Genomic DNA, 17,464 nt, shown 5'->3' with positions numbered 1-17,464 from the left:
CGTGAGAACACGGGTGTGCCATAACGCTGGGCTGCTGCACACGACTGCAAAGTTTAGGAATGGCACACGTCCCACGAGAGCCATGGGAATACACTGATATAGACAATAAGGGAAGGGTACCCCTAGAGTTGGACTACCGTACAGAATGTCTCTGTAAGGAGCACAAGAGCTACAGGGGTGTGAGGTTGGATTCTAGGAAGTTTCCATGGACTATGTAACAATTAAACTGGACCTCTGGATGGGAAAAGAGGGAGGATGGAGAAAGGCGTTCTGTAGGATATAATAGCATAAGAGAAAAAAGCAAAAAAAAAGAAAGAAAACCAGAGACAGGAAAGTACACAGCATGTCTGTGAAGGGACAGTCTCATCTGAATGGATCATACGAACACACTTAGTGGACACCTACTGCGTGCACGGAATAGGGAGGAGAAAAAGGAAAAGCGAGAGACAGTCTTGATGGCTCGGCCAGAGTGTGTGGCTTCCTAAGAACCGTGAATTTCATTCTCTAAGAGAAAGAGCCAGACAAGGTTTGGGGGACCAAACCTTGTAATTAGGCAGGTTAATCTGGTAACAGAGCAGAAGACACACCAGTGTGGAGGAAGAGGACTCTGCAAGCATTCCTATGAGGCTTTCCCCTCCCATGATCTTCTATTTAAAGTATCTCTCCAGATGGGAGAGTAAATCCAGAAAGACACTTAGCTCATCCTTAGGGCAAAACTAGGTGTTTGTACTGCCAGAGGCGTCAGTGTGCCTCATTAGCTCCCCTTATTAGAAGATTATGTAAATGCTTCGTCAAGGGACACATGGGGACTCCAGGCCAGGTGCCCACCGAGGCCTTGGAAGTTTGCTGACACTGACTCAGCAACCAACTGCAGGCTGACCCACAGAGGCTGGGGTCTCGTTCTCATGGGCTGGGATGCCGGGAGGGGCTCTGCTAAGGCTCTGCCTTGGGTACCATCACGAGAACGTGGGTCTGTCTCCTGCACCTTGCAGTGACCATGGGGAAAGCACCGAAAACAATGCCCAGACCACTTTCCTTGGCATCTCCATGGAAACCAGAATGTTTCCCTTGAGTTTTAATGTGTAAGTCCAACTGCCAATCAAATGGTCCTACCTTCAGATCCCACAGGCCCCTTAGAGCCAAGACATCCCCAAATAGAAGCCCCTAACACACCAGGTTACTAATTATTTGTGGAGTGTTTGTTTAGTATCTGTCTCTCCTTAGGAGTGTGAGCTCCGTGGGCACAGAGACTTGGGTCTGTCACTCACTGGTGTGCCCTGGCTGCCAGAACAATGCCTGACATATTACGTAGAGGCTCATTTTGTCTTCTTTAGTTTCCTCACATATATCCTTACTCATGAATTCCTTGCCTGGGTCAGAGGTGTACCATTCACCCCATCTCACAAGCCCAAAACAAGAGCATCCCTGACCATGTCCCACACACCCAGTCACTTCCAAGTCTGTAGCGGCAGCTTAGCCTAGTGGTCAGAAGCCAGGTCTCTGAAGCCAAACCGTCTGGTTCCTTCTTATCTTGGTTCTATCACGAACGAATGATGTGATCTTGAGCAAGCTTCTTAATCTCTATCTCAGTTTCCGTATCTATAAAACGGGATTCATAAAAATAGCTCCTAACTCGTAGTGATTGTTGGATTGAATTAAAGTATATGGAGCACTCAGAATGGCGACTTGCAGGCAGTAAGGACTTAATAAATGTTAGTTATTATCACCCTATCTGATCTTCAGTGATATCTCATGAATATATTCACCTTTTCTTTCCCTGTCTCTGAGCCTGATCCCCTCGAGTCTCCCATCCTATAAGTCCTGTGCTCTCTATAAAATAATTCTACAATCCTCTGCTCGCCTCACAATGTATAAAGTCCAGCTTCCCACATGGAACTAACAAGACCCTAGATGATTTCACCCTGTCTACCTCTCCAGGCTCATATCTTCCCACTCCCTCCTTGAACCCTGCACTCCAACCATTCTCCTCCCCAGGCCGGCGAATGACCAGCTAATGCTCTTCCTTAAGAAATAAAGTCAAGTGCCACGTCCTCGGGGAGGCCCTCCATGGCCACTCCATCCCCAGTGCCCCTCTTCCTCTCCCATCACTCCACTTGGCTTCTTCCTAAGAGTCATTAGTATTAGAAATCTCCATACTCACCTGCAGGTCTATCTCCTGCTCTCCACTAAAATGCAAAATGTCTGGGGTAGTTTCTCTAGTTTCACAGATCATCTACTCTCTTGTTTCCTCTACATCCCCAGTGCTTAGAAAGTGCCCACGTCACTTCTAGAGAGCAGCCAAGTTCTCCTGTGGGTTTGTGTTCATGCTCTGGTCTCTTCCTGGACAACCTACACATTGCCGCCTTGCTAACTGCTTCTAGCACGCTGTTCTCAATTTACACCCTAGGGCTCCGAAGACGTCAATCCACTGGGTCAGGTGCCTCCTTAGCATCTCCCACCGAATTCGAGCCTCAAAACTTAGATTTCTGCAATGATCTAATGACTATTCACGTCTCTGTTCCCTGCTAGGTAGTCTTGACATTTTGCTAACAAAATCTTATCCCTGGATTTTAATAGTTCCTTGTAGATATAAACATCCAATAATTGTTCATTGAAAGAAAAAATAAATGGACAAATGAATAATTACCAAGAGATCCAAATGCCCTCACAGTCTGACACAAATACCCAGAAGTTAGGTGTAGGGGCACTTAGAAGAAAATGTAGGAGTAGATCTTTTAACATTGGATTAAGCAATGGTTTCCTAGATATGGCATCTAAAGCACAAACAGCAACAATACAAATAAACTGATCTTCAACAAAATTAAAAGCTTTTACACCTCAAAGAACAGCATCAAGTAACTGAGAAAGATAATCCTAGAATGGGAGAAAATATCTGCAAAGTATGTATCTAATAAAAGACTTGTGACCATTTTAAACTCAAACAATACAAAGCCAAGTAAGTAGATCAGAAATTAAGCAACAATTTGAACAGTCATTTCTCCAAGAAGATATACAAATGGCCAGTAAGGACGACAAAAGCTGCTCAACATCAGTGGTCACTAGGAAATGCCAATCAAAACCATGAGACATGACTTCACACCCACGAAAATGACTAAAGTAAAAAAAGACAGGAACAAGTGTTGGTGAGGATGTAGTGATACCGGAATCCTCGTGTTGCTTGTGAAATTGTAAAATGACTGCAGGTAGATAGTTTGGAAAATAGTTTGGCAGTTTCCCCCCCAAATTAAGCATACAGTTACTATTGCTGAATTATTCATCACTTCCACTCCTAGTTGTATACAAAAAATGTGCGAAGACATGTCCACACAAAACCTTATGCACAAACCAGTAGAGTGGTATTATTCAAGACTCAAACAACCCAAACGGCCGCCAATCGATCAATGGATAAACAAAATGCAGCACACCCACGGAATGCAATATGATTGGGCAACGAAAAGAAGTACCAATACATGCATCAAAGAAGAAATTCAAGGGGGAGGGGGAGGGGAGAGGTAGACGAGGTAAAAGGGTCAAATATGTGGTGACAGAAAGAAATCTAACTATGGGTGGTGAACATACCATGTAATACACATATGCCTTACTGTTGAACTATACACCTGAAACTTACTGGATCTCGTTAACCAATGTCACCATAATAAATAAATAAACAAATAAATAAGTAAAATTTAAAAAAGAAATCAAGTAGGGATACATACATCGAGTATGCGTGAACCCTGAGACTATTACGCTAGGTGAAAGCCAGCTATAAAAAACTCTCTGCTATATAATTCCATTTCTAGGACATGTCCAGAATAAGCGGATCCATAGAGACGGAAGGTAGATAAGTGGCTGCCAGGGTTTGGAGGAAGGGGCAAACGGGGAGTGACTGCTAACAGGTACGGGGCCTTCTTTCTGGGGTGATGAAAGAGCCTAATATTAGATAGTAGTGATGGTTGCACAATTCTGTGAATATTCTAAACGCCAAACAACCGTACACTTTTAAAGAGGGAATTTTATGGTATGTGAATGGCATCCCAAAACTTACTCGTTTGCCTGTGACAGGGCGTGACAATACGAACGCTGAGTTTGGAGGAGGGGATGTGGCATGGTCTGCTCAGCTGGTTCTGGGCTTCCTGCTTAGGGATCTGTGTCGCTCAGTAGATGGTTTGCCCATGTGACGAAGGCCTGCAATTGTCCAGCTTGGCCTCTGACCAGAAAGTAAATCCAATCCATTGGGACGAAAAAGGAGAGCCCACTTGTGCCCACATTTGAACCCCCAAATCCAGGACTAATAGCAACAAAGGTGATATTTCATTCGGCCCGTATGATGTCTGAGTCTTATTTTGTATTTGGTTCCTAACTCAAAAAGGTAAGAAATAGTTTTAATGATAAGGCCCTGCAAATTCCAAAATCAGCCAAAGGCTATGAGTCTCCATCCTGCACTATTGTGTTCAGAGAGATTTTTAGCAAAAGTGTGATGAATGTTAAGAACGTTATTTACACTAAAGTGGGTTTCACTGTCTAAAGATAATAAGAACTCATTCACGAGAATCAAAAAAGGGATTTTCTCAATGTAGGATTCGATGTTAATTCTATATCTGTACAACATCTAAAATAGTCTTTTGTACCCGTCACCAGTTACACATGCATTTTAAGAGCAGTGCTATAAGACAGGGGTCCCCAACACCCTGGGCTATGGACCAGTACTGGTCCGTGGCCAGTGAGGAACCGGCCGCACAGCAGAAATGAAGGGCAGGCAGGTGAGCGAAGATCTGTATTTGCAGCCGCTCCCCAGCGCTAGCATCACTGCCTCAGCTCCACCTCAGATCATCAAGCATTAGCTTCTCATAGGAGCACTGGTCCCTGGTGCCAAAAAGGTTGGGGATAGCAGCAAGACCAAGAGAAAAGATTTCTGCCTATACTGGCCAGCTTGGGCCTACATCTTAATATAAAATGGATCCCACATAGCTGGCCTGGGTTTGAACACAGAGACACTGCCCCAGGCATCAGGCCTGTTCTACAGATAGACAAGACCAGGCTTTTACAACAGAAAAGGAAGCAAGCGCATGCCTCATCTTCGGCAGAGCCTGCAGACTTAGCTTGTAATGAGCAAGGCTCCTGCTGCCTCTGCTTTAACTGCTCCCCTGTTCCAGGTTGGGATGCAATAAATATGGTAATACAAAGAGGCAAAGATGATTAAACCTCAGCTTGCTCCCTTCTTTTCCTTTCTTATTTTGTCGGGAATGTGCCACAGCCCCTCCAAGGCAATCTGGGGTCTGTTTGTATTAAAACATACAGGGACATCCGAGTTGAAATAATCTTTAATTATTAAGTTTAGAATGGAACTGCAATTTCGGAAAGAGTCTGTGACAGCAACTTGAATGCTCAGTGAATCTGTTACACTTAGAGATTTAATAGAACTCATTACGGAAAAACACAGCAGCCAGAATGAAGGTTTTTCAGTGTGAGTTCTTGGTTTGAGGGAGGACGAGTGGCCTTGATGATGTGGGAAGATTCAAGGACAAGTCGATATCATGTCAGAAAAGTTCTCTTTGTGGGAAGAGCAGAGCAACTTTCCAGAAAAATCAAAAAGCCATCTGGTGTAGTAAAAAGTAGCATGGATTCTCGGGTTTGCAGAGTCAAGGCTAGAATCCCAGGAGTGACACTTACTCACCTGTGACCCTGAACAAGCTATTGAACTTCTCCAAGCCTCAGTTTCCCCATCCATTTGCTGGGATAATGGCATCTACTGTCCCAGGTTGGGATGAAGGTAAAATATAATAGCTCACGTGATGCTTAGTATCTGACCTATAGGAATTAGCTCTCTTTGGTTTCATATATACGTCCATGACCAAATAGCATAGCTCTCTCACCTGCTCAAAGATATTAACTGCCTATTTATATATCTATCTATATATATATAGATAGATAGATATAGATATAGATATATAGATATATATATTTTTTTCAGTTTTAGTGAGGTATAATTGGTGAATAAAAATCATATATATTTAATATGAACATTAAGTAGTTCACGAACCTTTCAGGTGATGTTTTTATGAATGTATACATTTTGAAAGAGTCACCATAATCAAGCTAATCAACATGTTCATCCCCTCATGTGGCTACCATTTTCTTTATTTCTTTTCTTTCTTCCATGCTATTTTCTTAAGTCTTTTACTACAACACTAATGTCCAGGCCTTTAAAACCTCCATTTATTTCATACTCAGTCCTCCAAAAACATATACCTGGGAGGGTGAAGATTATGGAGATTCGTGATAATGATAACAATGTCTACATGGCCTCCCCAAATGATTAAATAAAAGTAAAAGAATAATGATACTAAACATGGTAACTTTTATTTTTCTGGTTCAGAGCTCAGATGCTGAAGCTGGACTGATTGGGTTCAAACCCCGCCCTGCTCATCCTCTCTACGTGACCTTCACCCTTGACATAACATCTCGATCCTCAGTTCCATCATCTGTAAAATGGGGATAACGAACAGTACCCACCTCAAGAAGGCATATGAGCATGAAATGCATTTGTATCTAAAAACCACTGAGAACAGAGCCTGATGCAGAGAACTCCATTCTTGTTTCTTAAATAAAATGCAGACTCGTTTCACACAGATCATCTCTTTTGATATTCAAAAGAAGGTTCTATGACAGGCTGGGGACCAAGCCAAAGCTCCAGAAAGTACAGTCACTTGGCTTGGGTCACCCACTTTATAGATGGCAAGACCAAAATCATAACCTCGTTCTGTTTCTTTTTTTTTAATTCAAATCCTAGATTCTTCCCTTCACAATCTGGAAACTGCTTCTATAATAAGCCTGAATAAGCAATAAGACAATTACAGGCAGATCCTGGTCAGAAATATGCTGTTTTATCCTCCATGGTCTTCGGGGTACAAGTGAAGTTAACTCCCCCTCCCCACCAAAAAAGAGCCTGCTGCTTGATATGCAAAGTGAGGGAAATCGCCCAGCTTCTTCCTGCCAACAGGGCTGTCGAGTGAGAGAGTAAGTAGATCATCCTGGCAAGCAAACATTAAATTTTTACAAGCTGGCCCACCTTCCTGCCCAGGAGGTAAACACTTAAGCTACTAAATAAATATTTTCTTTCTCTGCTCATTGATAGCTCAGTTTCCTTGAAAAGCAGCTATGTTTCCCAGTTTATTTGCAACTGGGATTGAAGTCACAGGCATTCCTTCAATTTTTCTTTAAACGTCTTTCCATCTAGGTGACAAAGACACATATTGTGCTATTTTCTATTAGATAAGTCTTCGTTCGCATATATTTTGTATTTATTTTCTCATCTGCCTTTTTCTTCACTGTGGAGCTTGCATAATGAGATGACCAAAAATATATGTACAAGGAAAACAAAAACAATACCACCCCGACCACAACATGCAAAAATTCCATTTTGAATGTATTTTCTGTTAGTCTTTCACTCCTGTATTTAGACCATGTATATGTGTATCTGTATGCACGTGTATGTGTTTATATAGTGGAATGATATTATGCATATGTTTTTGAATTCTCTTGTCACTTACTTTTAAAAATAAACCAAGAACACGGTTTACTGTAAGAGGATGTTCATTAATTTAATCTTATTGTTTTGAAGTGTTATTCGAATTTTTACGATATTAAGTAATATTTTGTAAAAGCCTTTCTGTAGTTAGGATTATCCTTTTCAGACAGAGCCCCTAACATAATCACATTGGGTCACAGTCTCAGGCATAACATTATGGCATTTCTTTCCAAAAGGTCAATAGCAATTTTCAGAGTGCCCATATCACTCTTGAACTGTCTTTCAAGATATAGTGTGCCTACTGTCACCCAGCACACCGCAAAAGTAAAATTGGTTTCATGTAACAAAGCAAGCCTTAAATAAAAATTTGCTGAAAATCTTGTCTGGAAAATAAATCTAATTCCTGTAATTCCTAGCGAAAGCCAAAAGAAGCATCCTGTACCACTATTAATATATTATTATTAACATTAGGAAGGTACTTCATTTATTGAAGTATTTTTATAACCACGTGTTTGTTAATCTCCCTAACTGCTTTGGAAGCAATGAAGCTATTTATAGCTGGACTTTCTGAGCTGAAAATTTTTCAAAAGTCCTATTGTCTTGCTATCTCAACTCATTATCACCATCATATCAGTTCACAGAATCCCTCTCATTTGTAGAGTTTCACAGATGGGAGGGACATAAGTGGTTATTTGGTCTCAAAAGATCAAGGAGTCACTGACGTGGGGTGCAGAATTTTCAGGACACATACTAAGCATCTGCTTTCTTTTCAAACCCCCATGCCTCCATGAAAGTGTGGCATGTCATTGGCAGCTGATAATAAAGCTACTGCTATTTTTAAATTTAACATCTTTGTGCGGCACAGTTACTGTAGGAGTAAAAGTTTATACTCAACAGGATTTTTACAATTTCAACAACTACTGGAATTTTTTGTTTTGTAGCTAAAGCAACAGCAATAATATTTACACCCAACATCACCACCAGAAGTCTTTATGACCTTAAAATTTGCCATAATTGAGAAATAGCATAATTGACTATCTATAATCATGCAAATGCTGTTCTCTAATACGTGGGCTTTTGTTGCAGTTGGGGAGGAACCTGCGTTCTTTAGGAGAGATGAAGAATAAATACATAAAAGACTGAGACCCGCTCATCTAATTCAATGCTTAGCTGACGAAATGCCTGGGTTTCAAGTGGCAGATGAAGGCTGCAGATCCACGAGGAGTATCAGAAATGGCCCAGGAGCCACGGTGTTGTGGAGAGGGCACCTCCCTCAAGTCGGAAGACATGGGGCGGAGCCCACATGGTGGGTCTTTATTTGGCACCCTCATTTCCTCCTGAGATGTGTGGAAATCACAAGCCAACTGGAGGAGCTGAGGTCCACGAGGAGGAACCGAGAGCTCCGTCCCCGAGAGTCTTATGAATAGTGGTTGCTCGCTTCTCCCAATCCCTTTCCCCACTCCCAAAAAAAGGAGTGAATCTGAGGTTTTGCAAACCCGCTAGCTAACGGCAGGCACATGAGGGGTCCAGCAAAAGAACCGCCCACGTGAGTTCAGTACAAACAGCCAAGTTGATAAATGTTGTTTTCAATCACGTAAGTTTCAAGGGGTGAATTAACTGGTGTGCAGAAAAAGCTAACTGATATAAGGACTAACTAAAGTCTAAATAATTAAAATGACCCACCGAAAAATCACTCAGTGATAGCAATATAATGACCATGAATGTGACACTGAACTAGGTCCGAGCTAGCTATATTAGTTAACTGGTTGAATAATTATATCTTTAGATTATTTTTAATGAAGCCCCCCGGATTCATTTGTTAAATAAGTAAACATTTATTGAGTATATGATACATGTTAAATATTAAGATACTGGGGACTACAGAAAAATAAGGCATGGTTTCTGCCCTCAGAAGTTCCACATTCTACTACAGAGAATATGAATAGATAAATGAAATACAATGTAAGAAATATAATGATAGAAAGATGCACAGGGTATTATGGGCTGGCAGAAGGGAAGCCCCAACCCAGACTGACAGGTACAGGTAGGCTTCCCATTAGAAATAATGCCTATGCAAAGTCTTAAAGGATGAAGGGAGTTTGCCGGATTGGGAAAGGGAAGGGGAAAAAAGAAGGAGAAGTGGGCTGGGCAGATAGAGCAGCATGAAGACAAGGAACAGGCGGGGCACACCCTGGAGAGGGTAGGGGGCTACACGCAGGTCGGAGCACGAAGTATCGGCAAGGGGAGGAGAGAGAAAACACTGCTGAAAAGGACATTAGATCCCAGATGGTAACGAGAGTCAATTCTCTCCCCTCGACAAGGAGAAGACAATGAAAGATTTTAAGAAATCAGATTTGCCTGTCTGCAATATCATTCTGGCATTCGAGAGGATGGACTTAGGGAGGCGGGAAGGACAGGTACAGCGGGGAGACTATGATGTCAGTCACAGTGGGGATGAAGAGGAAAGGGTGGGACCAAAAAATATGTTCCAGAAAGAACCTTGAGGCATTGATGGCAGACGGGCTGGTCAGGGGACTGAACCAAAGATGAACCCATATTTCTTCCTGAGTTGGCAGGTCCTGGGTGTCCACCATTTCTCCCACCTTTGTTGACACCATTGACAGTTATACTCAAGTATGAAACTTTACACTGATCCCTGTTCAGTTGAACTCAGAGTTTTACATCACTGTTCCTCCTGCCGAGAAATTTCTGCATCTTGACGTGGTCATCTGATACATTTCCATACCACTGGCTATGGCTGTGGGTAAGTTTCATCCACCAAACTCTTGGTATAAGAAATTTTGAACACAGCCAAAGGATACTGCCTGGAACTGGAGGTTTAAGTCTGGATGTACCCTAACAATGCCAAAATATCTATCAAAATAGTGAGGGCACAGAGGGAAAGTCCCACGAAAAAGTAGAAGCAAACGCCCAGAATGTAATAGGGGAAAATGATAATTCAGAATAGGTAGTATCACCTTCAAGTGGAAGAGCAATCTATTCTTTGTACGACTGGTTCCATGGGGATCTACTACAGGCTGGAAAAGTTCAGTTTCCTATAAAGCGGGACTTTCTAATGGTCAAAAACAACAGAGGTGGGACAGGCTACCCTGGAATACTGTAAGCACCCCGGAGAAGCTGGCTACGGCTGCCTAACAAAAGAACACAGACTGGATATAAAATAACACGGACTAAGCGGCTTAAACAACAGAAATCTATTTTTCACAATTCTGGAGGCTGGAAGTCTAAGATCAAGGTGTTAGCAGAGTTGGTTTCTTTTGAGGCCTCTTCTCTTGGCTTGTGGACGGCCGTCTGCTCCCTGTGTCTTCACACGGTCTTCCCTCACGGCTGCCTAACAAAAGAACACAGACTGGATATAAAATAACACGGACTAAGCGGCTTAAACAACAGAAATCTATTTTTCACAATTCTGGAGGCTGGAAGTCTAAGATCAAGGTGTCAGCAGAGTTGGTTTCTTTTGAGGCCTCTTCTCCTGGCTTGTGGACGGCCGTCTTCTCCCTGTGTCTTCACACGGTCTTCCCTTTGTGAGAGTCTATGTCCTAATCTCTCCTTATATGGACACCAGTCATACAGGAACAGGGCCCACACAACTGACCTCCTTTTAATTGAAGTACCTCTTTAAAGACCCTATCTAAAAATACAATCACATTCTGAGGTACTGAGAGTTAGGATTCCAACAAGTAAAGTTTACGAGAGACATAATTCGGTCCAGCACCTAACCCGTCAACAGGGATGTGTAGAGACAGAGAGGTCTCGTGCCCATCAGGCAAGGGAAGCCGAGGAAGAAACTGAAGCATCAAATTTGGGGTGTCTTTGAAGGTCCCTTCAGATCTAAAAGCTGCAATTCTAAACATTGCAAGACAGCACCTAATCACTGATACTAAACATTAACACAATAATCTCCCCAAGGTTTCAACAAAAACGACATTTCCGTGGCAGCTTAAATGATTGATGAGAATGGTGCTCTTGTTTAACCCTTCCCCATGGAAACACACAAGCAGGCAGTCACATGCGCAAGGCAGCAGAGTTACAATAGTCGGTGCTTACCTGTGAAACAGGACAGACTTGACCAAGGTGACAACATCCCGGCTGGCATTATATCCGGCACAGACAATAGCAACGTGGATTGTCTGGGGAAAAAAAAACAAAAACAGGGTGAGCAGTTAGACAGATGGGACAGGGCCTTCTCGGTGCTTTCAACAACACAGAAAAGAAAAACCGCCCTTATTTCTTGTTGGGATCATTAGAAAACAAAGGGCATGAGTTACGGCTATGGAAAATAACTTGAGACAGTTTTATTTAGGCCTTTTTAATCGGTTTATGGAGCTATCATCATTTGGAAACCATTAAGGCTCTTTTCAATTACATTTGAAGACAAGAGAAATGGAGATTGGCCGAAATAGGCAAACAGCAAGTCCCCTGCCCCCGAGCTGGGAGACAATGACAGCTGTTAACAAGAGAGAAGGAAGAGATATGCCCTGGAAAGACCAGACTGGCAATCAGGCCTCTCAGATGGAGAAGGGATGCCTCTGAGAGATGCGAAATGTTCTCACGAGATAATCTCAGCTTAGGGTCGACCTGACAGCATAGAGAAGGGACCAATAAACGCCAACGTAATGCAGCTGGGATATCATTTAAAGGATTGAAGCCTGGCAGACTCGAAAGGAACCTGATGGGTCATCTTATCTCAGTGGTCAAGAGCATGGGCCCCAGACATGAATGGATGAATCCTGGCTCCGTCCTTCAACTCAGGGTGACTTTGGGAAAGTGGCAGTGTCAAGCGACTTGCTGTAACATAAAGGTCCTGACACATATCCTGCAGGATGTCAGGGAGTACGTGAGGGGACAATTCCAAGAGCAGAATAAGGTGCTCGCTGAATGGCATCCCAATCACAGCACAAATGCCCTTGAGAACTGAGTTTCCCAAACAGGGTGTACTGGCACCTCGGTGCGCTGCGAATGAGCTACAGGTGACAAAGGTACTCATCCTCTCTCGTTCTCAAGGCTACCAGGCAGGGCTGGCCACCCTCTGCTGCCGGCGACTTTTCCTATCTACCTCGCAGAGGCACACGCACAGGCACCATAGTGTGGGCCACGCCTTGACGAAGGTTAGAAAGTATCGCTCTGGGGCATCTCGTACAGGAAGTCATCCAGCCTCTTTCAAAACAGCTCTAGGAATAGAGAGTTCTCAGGGTTGTCCTTTTTACTAAAGCACAGCTTTCCTTGCATCAAAACCAGCCTCCTGACCCTGCCCCCAGCCTTGTTCTGTCCCGGGAGTACTACGGAACAAGCACGTTCCCTCCGATTCTGAACAGTTAAATTAAAGGGAGGTTCCTAATGGGGGCCTCATCATTTGCAGAATTACAGCCCTTCCTTCTCCAGCATGGCTCCCAGATTCCCTGTAACTCTAATCAGCCACTCCTGCTGCATTCTGATATCCCTGTCACTCCCACACAGGCTTTCAGGACAATGACCTCCGGTTCTCAGGCCTCCTTCTCCACCCCACCTGTGACATCACCAAGGGACGTCTAACCATTCAAGGGATGAAGCATCCAGCAGCCTCGAAGGCACTTCCATGACTCGTTCCAGTCCAAGAGCCTTGACTCCTCCTTGACCATTCACTCTGGGGGCCCAAAGCTGAACTTTAGCTTTGCCTGGAGTCTCATGTTCTCAGAAATCCCAAAATCATGGTGGGCTCATCGTGCCTGCAGGATTCTCAGAGCCTCACACCCACTACACCCACCCATCCTCATCCTTATGGAAGACCCCCAATTCGCTCTATCAGGCCTACCATTGCAGCTGCTCACCTGAATGATCATCTCGCTCTACTCTTGGCTCCCTTACATGTTCACCCCCACACTCATCATGCAACACCCCCACCCCTGGATCACGGCCACAGGGTCCCTCTTGTACTTGGGGATCAAGAAGGAAGGGAGAGGAAAGACAGAAACAATAGGCATACTAAGAAGTAATATTTCTTGAGCAAATCACTCCATTCTAAGTGCTTACCACTTTACACAGATTATCAGATCTCAAGGTTGATGGGACAGGTACAGTGTATTGTTTCAGTATTATAGATCAGGAAATGTAGGCTCAGAGAGGTGAATTTCAGATTCTGAACAGAGGTTCTGAAGCCTGACAGTACATCAGAGACACCCAAAAGATTTTTAAAATATCTCCTGTGCCCCAGCTCCACCTCAGACCAATGAACTCATCATCTCTGATACCCAAGATCTTAAAATACACTGCTGGGGGCAGTTGTTCTCAACAGGGGGTAGTTCGCTACCACATGCCCTGAAATATTTTGACAATGTCTGGAGTCATTTCTTGGCTACTGGCATCTAGTGGGTAGAGGGTGGGGATGCTGCTCAACACCCTACAATGCACAGGGCAGACCCCGCAATAAAGAATTATCCTGCCCGGGAGGTCCAGGTGCTGCTGTCAAAAATCCTCTTTTTAGGAAGAAGGAAAAGGGTTGGAAGAAGCTCGGAGCCCACAGGGAACCCATTCTACCTTTCCTCAGTCTAATTTATGCATGTCTTCATTTCTCCACCTGAAAAATGAAGACACCTTCCCTTGTCTCTGGATAATGTCTCCAAAAGACTCAGGATGAAAGACTGTAATGTGATGCAACTGTCACCGTTTAAATCACGAAGAACGGGAAATGAATGGGAAAAACGCCTGCACACGAGAGGCATAACCAGGAAGAGGAAGAGAACGGGTAAAAGCATGCTGAATCAGAAATCACAAACATTTGGAATCACAAACATTTAGACACAAGGCCTCCGAAATATCAAACTTTGTCTTGGCTTCAGGGTTCAGGGACTTTTAAAAATGGGCTCATTAAATGTAGGCACAGGCACACGCATTCTCAAACATTTTACATAATTTTCCAATCTCTTTCGTTTCATCCAATACACCTGCCACCATGAATAAATTCATCATGCGGAGCCGTGGCAGCAGGGAGAGCGACCAGGAGAGCAGAAAATCGGTGTCACGAATGTGCTCTTTGAAGAGTTGAGGGGGAACCGAAATTCTGTGGGTGCAGGAGTGAAGGACAGGAGTGGGGCAGGGGCTGGGGGTAGAAGCGGGGAGAGCAGGGGACAAGGATGAATGGTTTCTGAAGAGCAGAAGTGGTCTCACCACGGGAACTTTCCATTTTGAAGCTATAAAGTCCAGGTTTTTAAGTTTCTCAGTGTGGTGGCGTGAAGATGGCCACAGCTACTCCCAGCAAAGGAAGGATCTGAGTATCAGATTCCGTGACCACTGGCTCACCCATCAAGCCCTCCTCCCTGCACCTTGGAGATGTCACGCTTGCCTTTATTGACCACGAAGCCTGGATGAATGAGAGGATGTTCTCATTTGCTCCGCTAGACTCCCCCCTCCACCCCTCTCTAACTTGCTCTGTGCTGGAGAGGCTGGTCCTTATAGGCTGAATCACTAAGCTCCTATTACTTCTGGTTTCTCGTTGAGTTTGGTCAACAGGAGGCCCCAGCAAACACCCCGCGGATGGGAGGAAGGAGAGGTCAGATTCCCTGGCTCCTGTCAGGCGCTCTCTCCTACAGTCAGTACTTGCTGGGTTCCGTCAGGTCCCCCAACTCCCACCCCTCCAGCCGGGGGCCACAACGACTTCCTCTGGGAGCTTCGCACCCTCTTCATCTCCCCTCTCCCGGCTCCTGCCTTTGACCCTGCATTAGACACTTCCCACCTCTTCTGAATGTGCCATCTGTTTCCTGCTAGGACCTGACCAATTCTGGTGACCTTTCCTCAGCATCCCATTTGTCCTGGAGGCTGAAAGGGAAGTCTGAAAGACTCTGAAGAATTCACAGATACAGTGCTTATCCCTAAAGTGAGACGAGGCAGGGAGGCACCAACACGTCAAACTTGAGAATGTATAAATTCTATTTATATATTTTAAGGAGTGCGAGAAAGTTCTCAGACACATGGACCACAGGGCTTTTCCTAAAGAAGCCCATAAAGCTCCCTGCTCACTCCCTTTAGTCCTGAATATGGGGCTCTGCCTACCTTGCACCTCTGCAAGCTGCACCCGAAGATACCGTGAGGTGAGTGCCATTGCTGTGAACTAGGGTTCATTCCTGACACCACTGGGGTCAGTGAGTGACCTTTACTTTGGGGACCTGCAGGAAGGATTCAGGCATGGCAAGAGTATTTTTTGGAGTCTCCAGTATACCAGAAAAAAATCCTCATATTTGCACGCAGGGAAAAAATATCATCATTATCCCAGAAGAAATTCAGACCAAAGTATAGAATGGCAGGTGAGCTATGGCCTTGGCAGAAGTAATCAACACACCGCCCAGCCCTGCTGCCCCGATAACACTGTCGGCAGTGACCCAGAAGGCCTGATGCTCCCTTTGGGGCATAATTCAGGGAAAGCATTTCATATCATGGAGGAAACCAACCTGAATGCCAGTATCTGATGTGCTATGAAAAGTCTGGCTCATTCCAGATTCTAGAGTGCAGCTGCAGACTCCTGGGCTAGGGGCACAGGGTGAGGAGTGCGGGGGAGGCAGGGCCTCCCAGAGGACAGATGCTGCCATGTGACAGCTGGGAGAAGCCCACAGCTGGGGGCAGAGGCAGAAATGTGTTAGTGGAAAAAAACCAACAAGAGTAAAAGAGACCTGGGTAGGAGTTGCAAATTTAAAGCTAAGTCGTTGTGTGACCTTAGAGTAGTTACGTAAGGTCGCTGAGCCTGACTGGCCCATCTGTAAAATGGAGATAAAAATGGGCACCCCATTGGGCTGCTGTGAGGATCAGACAAATGAGCCCAAGAGGGTGCACCTCGTAAACTGCTTATTCATGTTTACTGAACACACAAACATCCCTCATCTGTATCATGGGGACGTACTATGCTATTGCTTACTCCCAAGGGGTTGTTGAGGACCCAAGGTAAGTGGGTCTCAAACTCGATCATGCACCAGAACCCCCAGATAAAGGGCTTCCTAAAAGAGTGCTGGCCCCTCCCTCAGAGTTTCTGATTCAGCAAGTTTGGTGAGGGGGCTTGAGGATTACCTGCATCCCGGTGATTCTGATGCTACGGGTCCAGGGACCACACTTGGAGAACAGCATAAAGCACTTTCAGGAGGGTCTCTAGTTAAAAACTGAACAGATGTTAGCTGCGATTATGTTGAGATGGGGTGAGGGGTGATCGCAGAATCTATTTCCAATACCTCTCCCATGGAGAGCACCACTTCCCCCTTCATTCGTATAAGATGAGTAAAGGTAGCACCCACCCTCCGGCTACCATCGCTCTCCCAGGCCTGGGAATTCATGACTCGCCCAGGGTGAGGAGAAGTCACAGGGAGGAGAACCTAGGCTGTGAGAACGAAGCCCGAGAAATCAGGAGAGCTGGATGGCGACCCCGGCTCTGTCTCTGGCCAGCTGGGTAACCTTGGGCAAGTTACTTAACCCCTCTGATCCTCAGTGCCTCCTCTATAAAAGGAAGGATGTAGAAACTCTATACAGAGATTTCCTAAGACACAGGGCTTCCCAAAATTCAAGATGAAGAAAGTGAGACATAGAAAAGTACCTTGCCCAAGGTCCCTTAGCTTAGCCAGTCCGTGGCAAAGGGGTTGAATTCACAGTCCTGCTTTTAAATTCGCACTATTCTGCCTCAAAAAACCACATATGTAACCACTGAAATTTAAAAAAAAAAAAAGTGTCAGTAATGCACCATTTAAAATCATCTTATAAGCCTCTAGGGCGCCTCTACTCTCTTGGGAAACCAACTGATTGAATTCTACCTATTAGTTCTAAACACTGAACCATGGACTGAAAAGACACAGTTATTTCAGCCCTGTAGAAAACAGGAGACACCTCCTGACTTTAACAGAAGCCAAAGTCATCAGAGGCTCAGTAACGGGCAGGCAGAGCTGCAGGGGCTACAGAGCCCAATGT

At 44.6% G+C, this 17,464-nt stretch overlaps 1 protein-coding gene across 5 annotated transcripts in view; it reads right to left on the bottom strand.

Annotated features, from left to right (window-relative positions):
- Window positions 1-17,464, bottom strand: part of LARGE1 (LARGE xylosyl- and glucuronyltransferase 1) — a 484,407-nt gene that overhangs the window by 249,124 nt on the left and 217,819 nt on the right. For all 5 annotated transcript variants that reach the window (XM_015591589.1, XM_015591588.1, XM_015591590.2 and 2 more), the window contains one exon: window positions 11,597-11,679. In XM_015591589.1, the coding sequence (XP_015447075.1) occupies window positions 11,597-11,679 (83 nt within the window). The remainder of the gene's footprint in view (window positions 1-11,596; window positions 11,680-17,464) is intronic.

This window comes from Pteropus alecto, unplaced genomic scaffold, assembly GCF_000325575.1.
Source record: "Pteropus alecto unplaced genomic scaffold, ASM32557v1 scaffold94, whole genome shotgun sequence".
NCBI lineage: Eukaryota > Metazoa > Chordata > Mammalia > Chiroptera > Pteropodidae > Pteropus > Pteropus alecto.
Note: the sequence above shows the minus strand (reverse complement) of the source record. Positions and strands in the feature narration are given on the sequence as shown.